Source organism: Podarcis vaucheri (genome assembly GCF_965113315.1).
Source record: "Podarcis vaucheri genome assembly, chromosome: 16".
In the NCBI taxonomy this organism is placed as follows: Eukaryota; Metazoa; Chordata; class Lepidosauria; order Squamata; family Lacertidae; genus Podarcis; species Podarcis vaucheri.
The window spans coordinates 10,799,315-10,812,791 of NC_138754.1; the positions used below are offsets into that span (position 1 = coordinate 10,799,315).

At 49.4% G+C, this 13,477-nt stretch overlaps 1 protein-coding gene across 1 annotated transcript in view; it reads right to left on the bottom strand.

Annotated features, from left to right (window-relative positions):
• GON4L (gon-4 like) overlaps nucleotides 1–13,477 on the bottom strand; it is a 45,190-nt gene that overhangs the window by 854 nt on the left and 30,859 nt on the right. Inside the window, exons 22-31 of the mRNA XM_082202688.1 lie at nucleotides 11,632–11,899; nucleotides 10,652–10,833; nucleotides 9,614–9,811; nucleotides 7,013–7,156; nucleotides 5,689–5,832; nucleotides 5,381–5,500; nucleotides 4,256–4,381; nucleotides 2,824–3,013; nucleotides 910–1,669; nucleotides 196–298 (exon numbers count right to left, since the gene is read on the bottom strand). Of these exons, the coding sequence (XP_082058814.1) occupies nucleotides 196–298; nucleotides 910–1,669; nucleotides 2,824–3,013; nucleotides 4,256–4,381; nucleotides 5,381–5,500; nucleotides 5,689–5,832; nucleotides 7,013–7,156; nucleotides 9,614–9,811; nucleotides 10,652–10,833; nucleotides 11,632–11,899 (2,235 nt within the window). The remainder of the gene's footprint in view (nucleotides 1–195; nucleotides 299–909; nucleotides 1,670–2,823; nucleotides 3,014–4,255; nucleotides 4,382–5,380; nucleotides 5,501–5,688; nucleotides 5,833–7,012; nucleotides 7,157–9,613; nucleotides 9,812–10,651; nucleotides 10,834–11,631; nucleotides 11,900–13,477) is intronic.

Genomic DNA, 13,477 nt, shown 5'->3' on the forward strand with positions numbered 1-13,477 from the left:
GATTTTTAAAGGGACCACAGCACACAATTTGCAGAGCAGCTCACCGTGGATCTTATTTCTTTTGTGAAATTAGAAATACATGCAATGCTAACTGCATGGGTAAAGTGTCACCAGTCGTATCTGTGGACCCAGGGATTCCTAAGCTTTACAGAAGAACTCAACGCTTCCGAGAGATTTGTCTCCCCCAGGACTCACCTCCTCTGCCGTTTTGTTGCACAGCTGCTGCGAGATGGCACTGAATGTGTCTGGGTGAGCTCCTCGCTCCTGGCAAGTGGTCAGAATGACCCGGTCAGCCTCTCTGAAAGAGAAACACCTGACACTGGGGAAAGGGAACTGGAGTGGGCTGCTCCTTGGACCAGACTTCATGAATCCCACAAGGCTCGTTGTCAGGTGGAGACGTGTGTTTAAGAAAGTCCTCACTGTTAGCCTTTAACAGAATCACACCATCCACAGGGGAATGGCTTTAAACTCAGTGAAACGGCCTACAGGCAGGGATGGTAAATATTCCTTGCCTGAAACCCTGGAGGGAGCCGCTGCCAGTCAGTGTGGACAATACTGAGCTGCATGGACCCAATGGTCTGAAGCAGTATAAGGCAGCTTCCTATCAGAAATGGAGCAATAGGGGCATGTTGACAAAGGTGCTACCAGGCTTCCTTGTTTTGCAACACTCCACCGATTAACTGCTTTTTCTCACAGCCTACCTGTTTCACCGCCCACACTGCTTTTTCAATCTTATCTGTACATCCTGATGTAGGACTGGGCTTTTCCTCAGTGCATCCAAGTGTTGGGGTCAGGGGATGCCTTATACCTCTGGGGACAAAGGGATTCTAAAGCAAAACCACTTATACGGGGACCCACCCCGGTTCTCCCCTAGTACTGGCTTTTGAACAAGGAAGCAAAAAAAAGTACCTGGTCCACAATACAACCTTTTCCCCGGTGGAGCTGACCTTGATGTTCTTGGCGCACACAGTCGCTTCGACCGCCCTTTGGTGCAGCTCATCTCCCCGCAGCGAGGCGGCCCGCTCCCCACCGCCTGCAGCTGGCAGCTCCGAGCGGGCACTAGCACACAGTCTCTCCGTGGCATTTCCTTTCTTCTCTGTAGCCAGAGGGCTGCAAACTCCAGAGGCCACTGCTGGAGTCTGAGAGCCACAGTTTGCTGCTCCTGCTTTCGGCGGCATGAGGTCCTTGGAGTGTGACCCGCAAAGATCCCTTCCTTTGGGCTTTGTATCCAGAGACAATGGCAACCTGTCCAATTCCTTGTCCTTGAGACACACTCGAGGAGGAGCAGAAGATGCCCCCCGCGAGGGGCTGGACTGAAAGGCAGGCTTTTGTGGCCAACTCTTGGCCAGAGGGGGGTTGACACCTGAGCTAGCTACACCCCCCGCTGCTCCTGCAAGAGTCTCACCCCCTGAAATGCCTGAAGAAGCTTCCCCGCTCCTCGGGCCGAGTCCTGCGTCGCTCTCGCCTCCTATATGGCAAGAGCCACTTTTGGGTCGGTGGGGTTTCGGTGGGGCGCCCCTCTGCACCTGCAGCGTGGAAGAGGCAGCAATACTAGGAGGCAGCGGCTTGGCAGGATCGCTGACTTTGGGGAGGCAGGGAGGTCCTGGCAGCCCACCCCCTTCCGTAGGGGTCTCCTTGGGCAAAGGCAGTTTTCCTTCCACGCGAGAAGCTGGGAAAGAAGAAAAACAATAGGGAAAGGATTGTTCACACTCACTTGCTCATTGCACAGCATTATTAGAAACTGTGGAAATGAAATACTGCACAAGGTTATGCAGATGGCACTGCTGAGATACGCTAAGCTTAAAAACTAGCATTAGGTGCCAATGCACCTTCCAGCCTGCGTGAAAACAGCCACAGCTAGCAAACTGCTCCTAGTGCCATGTGCCATTAAGAGGAGAGGGTGCTTCCTTCAAGCACTGCACACAGGCCCCTCAGCTTCACCTACAAGAGAGGAAGACCAAACTCATTTCGTAAATTTCTCTCGTACTCCCACTCTAAAGGGGCCCAAGCGTGGCAAAAAACAATGCAATCTTAACAAAATAAAAACTTTTTTTTAATGGCCACGGAATCTCCATCTTTAACTGGATTCAGCCTTGGTTTATAGCCACCCCAAGCCCTCCTTCCAGACACTCCTGAAGGAGTCTTGTGGTACCGTAAAAGACTAACAAGGCTTATTGTGGGAGATAACCCTGCAGACTAGAGCCCTCTTCATCAAAAAGGCTCTACTTCACGAAGAAGAAGAAGAAGGAGGAGGAGGAGGAGGAGGAGGAGGAGTAGTTTGGATTTGATATCCCGCCTTTCACTCCCCTTCAGGAGTCTCAAAGCGGCTAACATTCTCCTTTCCCTTCCTCCCCGACAACAAACACTCTGTGAGGTGAGTGGGGCTGAGAGACTTCAGAGAAGTGTGACTGGCCCAAGGTCACCCAGCAGCTGCATGTGGAGGAGCGGGGAAGCGAACCCGGTTCCCCAGATTGCAAGACTACTGCTCTTAACCACTACACCACACTGGCTCTCACGAAGCATTATATACAGCCACAAATCTGTTTCATGTTTAAAAGGTGCCATTTCTAGCATGACATATCAGGTTTAACAATCAGCCTTGGTGGCTTCTGAAAAAGTTTCCAAAGCACAGAGCAGAATTAGGACCAGAGAGGATGCCCCTGTCCTCAGAAGGGACAAAGTATGAAATCTTACACAGCCCCTGCCAGGATCCCCTCCCTCCTGCCCACGGAGCCAGTTAGGAGGTTGCTTGGCACAAGATCCCAGGGCTGCATGGGAAAGTTCATGGGTCCATGCTTCCCACCCCTTTCACTCCCCACATACCTCCTGCTGTGGAGTCTGCTCTCCTGGCGCCTGTCCTCATCCTGCTCTGGGGAGGCTCCCCGTCCTCTCTCTGCTCCAGACTCTCTTCCGCAGGCTCCTTCCCTTCGGGGCGAGGGCTCAGTTCGCGCTGGACGAGGCTGTCGGTGAGCTCCTGGGCATCTTTGTTCCTGTAGGCCTTGCCATCTCCTGCCTGTGGACCAAGGGAAGTCCAAGAGCGTCTCAGAACACCTCCTGCTCCAAACTCATGAAACTAGTATGCTTCCCTTCGCCACCCACCCCTAAAAAGCCATGAGACTCTATAGTTTGGCCAGGACCCCAGAGACCCAGGGTTCAAATTGCCGCTCAGTCATGAAACTCACTGGGTGCCCATGGGCCCAGTCACAGTCTCTCAGCTTAACCTACTTCACAGGGTTGTTGTGAAGATAAAATGGGGAGGAAGAGAGCCACCTTGAATACCACCTTGAACTCCTTGGAAGAAAGGTGGGATAAAATGAATAAATGTAGATGAACGCCATGTCTAAGGCAGAAACCTTAACCCTTCATCATCCAGAACTACATGCAGGCAGCTGAAATGGCAGCAACAATGGGTTTGAGATGTTACCATTAGTATACAGAGCTTTTAACAGTTTGGGAGCAGCTTATCTGGAGGGTTGGCTTAACCCACAGATGCCCCCTCAACCACTTCCATCCAGAAAACTTCATTACGCATCTGTAAGGATCCAGTCTTCACTCTGGAACTCTGCCTGTTGACATTAGGATGGTACCTTCCCTGTATCTTTTCAGCACCTCCTAAAATCCTTTCTGCTTAGGCAACCCGGACGCCTAAAGTTGACGTGCAATTTAATCTGGAATGTAACGGCTGATTTTGTTCACTTTGCTTTTTTACAAACTAGTGTTTGACCTTTATTTTCACCAGCAATTTCAGTGCACTTTTTATCTTTGTAATCCTCTTGGAGGTTTTATTTACAGCTAAGGGGTATGCAAATTCAGTTAAATAAAGTAATAATAATAATTTTATTATTATTTGTACGCTGGTTTCCCCAGCCACTCTGGGTAGCTTACAGCACATTAAAAAAAAGTAAAACATTAGACGTCAAAAATTTCCCGATACAGGGTTGTTGTTGTGTAAGCTGAACAGAATCAGCACTTGAAGCCTTTTCAAGGCTTCAAGGGAGAAACACACAGATGAACTCACACACATAGGAACCAAGAGAGCTGCCTTATACTGAATCAGGCCATTGGTCCATCAAGCTCAGTATTGTCCACACTGACTGGCAGGGGCTCTGCAGGGTTTCAAGTGTGAATCTACCTGGAGACGATGGACTGAACATGTCACCTTCTGCATGTAAAGCTCTACCACTGATCTATGGCCCAGTGCGCTGAGCTGAAGCCCCAGCGTCTCACGCTCCCTCTGCCATTGCTGTGGACTGACCTTGTTGCTGCTGCTGCTGCTGCAGTGGCTGCAGGTCCTTCGCTTGCTCCTCTTCAGCCTGAGATCACTGCTCCCCTCGTGGCAGGAGCAGCAGCACTCCTTGGCCCCCTCGGACCACTCAGACTCCTGAAATCACACACAAGAGAAGAGGAGCAACCCTCAGCAGGACAGGCAGCAGGGAGAAGGAGCTCTCGAAAGCAATGCTTTGCCCCTTTAAATCCATATCAACGAAAAGAAAAGAACTCACTCTGAAACTCACCTACAGGTGGTACCTAACACCAAGAAAACTAGCGCTAATACGTCCAGGGACCTCACCAAAATGCTGGAGAGGGTGCACCTCCACAGGCACATACCTCCACATGTGGTGGGAGTGTCCCCAAATCCAACTATTCTGGACAACAGCCATATGAGAAATATGTAACATAACTAAGCAAGTATTAGACATCACCCCAGAATTGGCCCTACTAAACATTTTCCAAGACAACAATGCCCAAAGAACTCATAACCCACCTACTTTCAGCAGCCAGAAACACCATAACCAGACACTGGAGAGACCTGTTAGGAGTAAGCATGGACCGAAGGTGCCAAATAGTATGGGAAACAGCCCTACTAGAAAAATTAACCAATAAACTGAAACTGACACGGGGACAAACAGAAGAAGACACCTTTACCCCGGTATGGCTCCCCTTTATCACATACACAGCCCAACAAGACAATGACAATAATCCACGAACAGCGTACAAATCAATATGGCTAACCTGATCCAAAACACCCGCCCACCCTACTCACACGTGAAAACAAAGATCACAGCTAATCACAAACAAACAAGGCCAACCCCAACCTCTCTCGCCACCAAAGGAACACAAGTGAACAGCAGAGAACCTGCACGAGCAACGCTGACACCAAACCCTACATACATTAAGCATAATAGAAACATCGCCACCCATCTCCCCACCCCACCCCTTTTTTTCTCCCCCTAATGTCTCAACAAATGAAACGGATTTGTAAAAATGTTACATGGAAAAAATACGAGAGACATTACACATACTTCTGTAAAACAAGAAAATCTTTAAAATCTTTTAAAAAAGCAGCAATGCTTCGCGCCAAGGGCTCCCCCAGCCTCACCTTGTCAATATTCTGCCCCCCAAGCTCCTTCCTCTTCTTATTTTTTGCAGTCGCGTGGATTTTGGGGGGGTCCTCCTCCTCCTCCACATCTGGCAAGGACACCTCTTCAAATCCATCAAACTAGGAAAAGAAGCACAGGAGCCATTGTCAGGTAGTGTGGTTGGGATGCAGGGAACCCCCTGAAGCTTAAAATCCCACACCCCTTAGTCACTCTCAGAGCCGCTTCTCCCCGCAACCCCAGAAAGCCGTGCAATACGCAGGTGCCCCCCTCTCCCAGGCTGCCCAGGAGGGTCAAGGGATAACTCCACCTCATACTCTTTCTCTTCCGTCCAGTTGATTTCCTCAAAATCTCCCAGGCGGTTGGCCGACGGGCGCAGGTGGTCAAAGAAGACTGAGAACTCATCCTGAAGGTGGTCGTGCCCCTTCAGCAACTGCCACATCTGGGTCTTCAGCTGCACAGAGACATGCCAAGTAAGCAAAATAAGGAGAGGGGCGACTGGTACCTGAATTATAGGTGCCTCCCACCCCCCATGGCCCACCGGGGTGGGGGGAAGCTTAGGATCCAGCCTACCGACCAAACCCTGTTTGCCCACCCCTGTGTGGAACATTTTCAGCATTTGTCCAATGTCTTTTTTCTTCAATCCTTTCTTATTTATTGGTTTGGAGCATTTGTAGCCCACTCTTCAGCCTAAAGGGCTCCCAGAACAGCTTACACACAATCGAAACAAGGCAGCCCATACCTGCAGGCTTACAATACAAAAACACACACAAACACACACACACACACACACACACACACACACACGGGAAAAGGACAAAGGAGGGCAGAGGAGAATCAACATCCAACCAAGGCACTAATTTCAACGTACTGTATTTTTCGCTCTATAAGAAGTACTTTTTCCCTCCTAAAAAGTAAGGGGAAATGTGTGTGCGTCTTATGGAGCGAATGCAGGCTGTGCAGCTATCCCAGAAGCCAGAACAGCGAAAGGGATAGCTGCGCAGCGCTGTTCTAGCTTCTGGCTGAAGAGGCTGCGCAGCTGTCCCAGAAGCCTCTTCTATCCCTCTTCTGGCTTCAGGGAGTGCTCCTGCCTCTTTGCTCAAGAGGCTTTGCATTGCTTTCTTGTTTCTTGTTTCACTCCTCTAAAAACTAGGTGCATCTTATGGTCATGTGCGTCTTACAGAGCGAAAAATACGGTAGGTTTTTCCTTCACGGTTAACCAGCTAGCACGATTCAGGGGCAGGAGGAGCTTGGTGGAAATGGGCCTCCAGCGAATGTGATGAAATGAGCCCTGCTACCTATTACACCTTCCCAAAGCTAGGTAATTCTGTGATCGCAGCTTTGCATGGGTGGAAGGGAATAAATGAGTGAAGAATGGGTTTCATCAGCTCTCCATTTATTCATTTTCTCCCCACAGTCCCACAAAGCTGCAATCACATAAGTAAATTAAGCTTAAGAGGAGAGTTACCTGTATATCCATGTTACATACAAGCCAGGAAACCCAAATTTGCAGCAATGTTGTATTTCAGCCACAAGAAAAAGCCTGCAATTCCCACCACAGCCAGAATTTGCTGAGGGGACAGGGCACAGAGAGGACAAGCATATTTCCCATGAGCCCCCATAGGTCTGCTTACCTCGATTATCTCCTGGGGCAAGCACTCTGCACAGCCCTGCAGCACTTTGATGATCTTCTGGTGGTGGGAAGGGTTTTCCGCAAAGCAGATCTCCAGTTGCCTAAGGAACTTCCTGCTCTTCTCAAAAGCTTGTTGCTCCTCAAACTGCCCCAAGGAAGAGAAACAATCTTCACTGTTCATGTGCCATCTTGACATCACTGGCACTGTCCAATCACCACCTGGGTTCTTTTTTTTGGGGGGGGGGTGGCTCCAAAAGTGAAATTCCCTACCTGGCCAGCAGATGGCAAGCAACAGACAACAAACCCAGGTCAGATCAGTGAAGCTATACAGCTGTACCACACAGAGAAGAGAGCTGATGCCAGCAGAATCAGGTACCTGCTGATGCCCCTCGCCCTGGCAAAGAGCCCACTGGTCATAGAATCATAGAATCATAGAGTTGGAAGAGTCCACAAGGGCCATCGAGTCCAACCCCCTGCCAAGCAGGAAACACCATCAGAGCACTCCTGACATATGGTTGTCAAGCCTCTGCTTAAAGACCTCCAAAGGAGGAGACTCCACCACACTCCTTGGCAGCAAATTCCACTGTCGAACAGCTCTTACTGTCAGGAAGTTCTTCCTAATGTTTAGGTGGAATCTTCTTTCTTGTAGTTTGGATCCATTGCTCCGTGTCCGCTTCTCCGGAGCAGCAGAAAACAACCTTTCTCCCTCCTCTATGTGATATCCTTTTATATATTTGAACATGGCTATCATATCACCCCTTAAGCTCCTCTTCTCCAGGCTAAACATGCCCAGCTCCCTTAGCCGTTCCTCATAAGGCATCGTTTCCAGGCCTTTGACCATTTTGGTTGCCCTCCTCTGGACACGTTCCAGTTTGTCAGTGTCCTTCTTGAATTGTGGTGCCCAGAACTGGACACAGTACTCCAGGTGTGGTCTGACCAGAGCAGAATACAGTGGCACTATTACTTCCCTTGATCTAGGTGCTATACTTCTATTGATGCAGCCCAGAATTGCATTGGCTTTTTTAGCTGCCGCGTCACACTGTTGGCTCATGTCAAGTTTGTGGTCAACCAAGACTCCTAGATCCTTTTCACATGTACTGCTCTCAAGCCAGGTGTCACCCATCTTGTATTTGTCCTGCCCCTCCTCTTCAGAACTGCCACCTGCTTGCCTTCTCGCTCAAACCCAGACAACAGTGCAAGCAACAGATGCCCCAGTCTGCTTGCTCAGAAGAAGTCAGAGCCTTCAGAATCTCAGCTTTTGTTAGCAAGCAAAGTTTCTAGTCCCTATTGCTGAAAAGATGCATTGTACTTCTAGTTTTGTGGGCAAATACTGGGGGTGGAGGGGAATGTCAGAAGCCAGAGGGGTGGGGAAGTAAGATTTCCAGGAGATCAGCAGGTGCCCAGTGTTGCCCCTCACCCCCAATAAGCTAGACATCAAAACCTCACGTACAAAAACTAATTTATAACAGGGCACAGAATTTAGGTAGGAAATCTGCCCTCTTCAGTGCAGCCCTTGGTCATGTGAGAGGGCATCAGGGAGAAGCAGCTCCAAAGTGAGGCTGGGGTGGCATGCGAAGGGCAATCACACACCTTCTTAAAGACCACTTACGGCCCCAGTAACTTTGCAGTAGTAATAATTTTATTATTTGTACCCCACCCGCATGACTGGGTTGTCCCAGCCACTCCAAGCAGCTTCCGACAAAAGCATAATAAAACATCAAACATTAACACCTTCCATATGCCAGGAAGTTTGAAACTTTTTTTTTAATTTGCTGTTTTCCCTTTGACATAGTTGGAAGAACGTATTGTTGATTCATATACAATACTGCCTTTGATGGGAACTCCCTAAATGTAGAGGCCCACTTCACATATCTACTACCTGAAGTCCCACAATTGTTTAGATGTCTTCTAAAAGCTGTAGTTATTTATCTCAATAATAATAATAATAATAATAATAATAATAATAATAATAATAATATTTATACCCTGCCCTTCCCAGTTTAAAAACCGGGCTCAGGGCGGCTAACAGCAAATATAAAAATTGATTAAACTGCGACTTAAAAACAGCATAAAACAGCATAAAATACAATATAAAATGCAGCAGCAATATCAATAAAATTCAAAAATTCAGGGGTCATTGGGGGGGGCAAGCAAACCCCAGTCAGTAGAGATCAAATGATCACCAGGGCTAACTGGCCAAGTTGGTCCTACTAGGGCCAGCAAGGAGACCAGGGAAGAATTTAAATGTGGGGTTCCAGAAAGGGTTTCTTCATAGAAGAGAAAAGGGGGAAAGGGAATAGAGGATCCTTGGCATCTGATGGGAGGGCGTTCCACAGGGCAGGTGCCACTACCTAGAAGGTCCTCTGCCTGGTTTCCTGTAACCTCACTTATTGCAGTGAGGGAACCGCCAGAAGGCCCTCGGAGCTGGCCTTCAGTGTACAGACTGAACAATGGGAGGGAAACGCTCCTTCAGATATACAGGGCTGAGGCTGTTTAGGGCTTTAAAGGTCGTCGTAAGGTGGGGTTGCCGATTCAAGGCAGCAGCACCAAGTGAGCCATCCTTGAACTCCCGACCCCCAGCTGCCCCAGCACATCTACATACCAGCCCGCACTCCAGGGCCTGCTCAGGCAAGAGGAAAGCAGCAAAGTCAGTGAGCAACTGCGGCCACTCCCTTAGCAGGTTCCGCAGTCCCGCGTAGAGGTCGACGGCCGTCTGCTTCTGGGCGTTGCTCTCGAATTCGTAAATGATGTGCAGGAACTCCTCGTACTTGCCGGGGACATTCCGCAAGGCCTCGCGCACCTGCAGAGGAAGACGCCGGCCTTAGCTCAGACGGAGCACGGGGAGAAACGCCGCTCGTGCGCAGAGCAAACCCCAAATCCGAAATCAACTACACAAGCCTACAGGCCGGCAGGCTTCATTGCAGAGCTAGGCATTCCCCGCTCCCAAAGAAGGCAGCGAAGGCCACCAAATGGATGGCTTTAGAAGAGGAATGGGCAAATTTGTGGAGGAGCATAGAAGAAGAGAAGAAGAGTTTGGATTTGATATCTCGCCTTTCACTCCCTTTAAGGAGTCTCAAAGCGGCTAACATTCTCCTTTCCCTTCCTCCCCCACAACAAACACTCTGTGAGGTGAGTGGGGCTGAGAGACTTCAGAGAAGTGTGACTGGCCCAAGGTCACCCAGCAGCTGCAAGTGGAGGAGCAGGGAATCGAACCCGGTTCACCAGATTACGAGACTACCACTCTTAACCACTACACCACACGGGCTCTCACACTGGTAGAGCTACCAATGGCTGCCAGCCCTGATGGCTATGCTTTTCCTCCACTGCCGGGGACAGTATGCGTCCCTCGCTGGGAAACCCACATTTGGAGAAGCAAGAGGCGCCATCAAGGATGTGGTCCGGCCAGGAGAAAGCACTTGAAGGAAGGTGCAGTGTGCTATGAAGAGGTTTGGCCTGGGAAGAGTCCCGAGGGCCAGATAAGAGAGCTATCGGGGGGCACATCTGGTCTCCAGGCCTGAGGCTCCCCGGTCTACAGGACCTAAGCACTCTCTGGTTTGGTGAACATCTGGAACTCTCTCCTGATTTAAGGTCGCTTGCAACTCTACATCCTGACTTAGCAGTTGAAGAGGGCCCTCCTTACCCTGCTCAGGTAAGCCTGTGCAAAGGCCAAGTCCTTCTGCTCCCGCAAGGGGTCTCTCTCCAGAATGTCTTCGTCGTAGAGGAGCAACAGCTTGGAGGTGTCTTTGCTGGCACGAGCCCGGCCTCTCTTCGCTCTTGCTCGGTGGGAGCCGCGGCTTTTGCCCGGTGCTTTGGTGCTCTCTCCTGGAAAAAACACAGAAAGCGATCCGACTGCAGTCCGTGGAAGAGGCTGCGTGTCCCACTTTTCCAGGGTTGCCACCTTCTGCGTGGCAGATCTCGATTCAAGCACATGGGGGGGGGGAGAGACCAGGTGACCCTCCAGGCTATGACTCCCTCCCATGGCAGGAAGAAGCAGAACAAAAAGGAGCAAATACATCTTTATGCGCAAAGTGAATGAACGGGAGCAAAACCTGGGTCATACTGTCTTGTGAGATTTTGATTTTAATACTGTCCTTTAATGCTGTAACCTGCTCTGAGACCTTAGGATGCAAGGCAGAATAATGATACTGATAATAACAACCATTATTATTATTATTATTATTATTATTATTATTATTATTATTATTATTATTGGAATCGCTCAGTCCTGATTCTCTCTAAGAGATCCAGGCTAAGGGGGATTTATTTATGACTCTTTCTTTCTTTCTTTCTTTCTTTCTTTCTTTCTTTCTCTCTCTCTCTCTCTCTCTCTCACACACACACACACTTTTCAACTTGTATAGGGGCAGGGCCATTGTTCAATGGTAGAGCATCTTCTTTGCATGCAAAACATTCCCAGGATTGGTCCCCAATGGCATCTCCAGGTAGGGCTGAGAGAGACTCTCTGCCTGAAACCCTGGAGAGCCACTGCCAGTCAGTGTAGACAACACTGAGCTAGATGGACCAATGGTTTGCCTTGGCAGAAGTCAACCTGCTCTGTTCCTGTGTGTCCCAAGGAGATGGGGCCAGGTCCTCTCCCCAATTCTGCTGCCTGCGACTCACCTGGGGCATCCCTGCTGGGCTCCACCTCCGGGGCAGCGCAAGTGAGGGCAAGAGACTCTGCCGGCCCGTCTCTGGGGTCTGCGACCTCGTCGGCCATTTCGTCCTCTTTCTGCAAGTTTTCCGAGTTCTCCCCCTCCCCTTCCTCTTCCTCTTCTTCCTCCTCCTCCTCCGGCTCAGAGTTCTCCTCCTGGGAATTCTCCTCCTCGGATTCGCCCTCTTGGCTCAGGCGCCTCTCAGAGGCCAGCCACGTCAACTTCTCCATCGTCTCCTGTAGCGCACAAGGACCAAAGCATCTTGTCAGCTCTCATAATTCCCGCCTCATCTGCCCCACCCTGTGGAAGAAGCAGCATGATCCTGTTGTAAACAAAAAAATGCCCTTTTCCCTTATAGAGTATCCAAGAGCCCATATAGAGTCCTTACATAGGTTCCCTATTGGTAGGAGAGAATAACAGAGGCCAACCAGAGAATATTGAGAAGCAAAGCAGCTAGTAAGCTTGATCTTTATTGATCTGTTGCCACAGGGTGCCCCCCTCACCCGCAGGAGAGAGGAGGAACCCAGAAAAATGGCGTGCAAGGCCTTATAAAGACTTTTGAAATTCCCATCCTGTAGATCAAGACCACCCCCAGAAACATCATACATACCGTATTTTTTGCTCCATAAGACTCACATTTTCCCTCCTAAAAAGTATGGGGAAATGTATGTGCGTCTTATGGAACGAATGCAGGCTGCGCAGCTATCCCAGAAGCCAGAACAGCAAGAGGGGTTGCTGCTTTCATTGCACAGCGATCCCTCTTGCTGTTCTGGCTTCTGAGATTCAGAATATATTTTTTTTGTTTTCCTCCTCCAAAAACTCTGGTGCGTCTTATAGAGCGAAAAATACGGTACATCACAGAAGGGGGTGTAACCTAAGACCACCCCTCAGATACATCATACCTACATCACAGAAAAGGCGGTCTAAACAGAAATTTGAATTACAGATAGGTAGCCGTGTTGGTCTGCCATAGTCAAAATAAAAAAATTCCTTCCAGTACCACCTTAAAGACCAACTAAGTTAGTTCTTGGTATGAGCTTTCGTGTGCATGCACACTTCTTCAGATACCATCTGATACCATCTGAAGAAGTGTGCATGCACACGAAAGCTCATACCAAGAACTAACTTAGTTGGTCTTTAAGGTGCTACTGGAAGGAAGCAATTTGAATGTTGTTTTTCTCCTGTCCTTGTTTATCTCCTGTCTGGCAGGTTACTTGATTGGATTGCCTGGGGAGCCTGGCCAGTCTTTTGTAATGATAAATACTTAGTTCCTGGGCCAGGTCACAGGCTCACATCCTATTCAAACACAGACAGGATTTTGTGAAGGAAAAGACAATGGGGAGGCTTTTCCATTTTCCTTTGACCTTGCAGAGAAAACATTTGGTCAGTTTGGGACAGTTTGGGAATCAAAATGGTTCCAGGTTGGCCTTCCTGTGCTGATCTATGTATGTGCTTGGTTGGTACACTTATGAACATGACCATATGTCTAAGACCATAAAATTCCTATCACAGTCCATTCTAGCTATGAAGCTGGAACTCAGCTGGGGCAGGCAGTGACTCCTAGCGAAGATGAGGCCTGCCAAATGGCTAGAGATGGCTCCTTACTGCCCCACCAGCTTCAGCCTGCTCTTAGCCAGCCCCTACCTCCTTACTTACAGCCAATCTAGGGGGAGGCACTGGCTGTCAGCCTCCTCCCCTTAGCACTGCCCTTATAGAATTCAGCTAGGAGGAAGGGAAGAAAACTAGTATCAGTCAGCTCCGCCTCTCGCTGGCGCCACCTACTGTTGGGCTCCTTCCACCCCACCAGCCCCAAC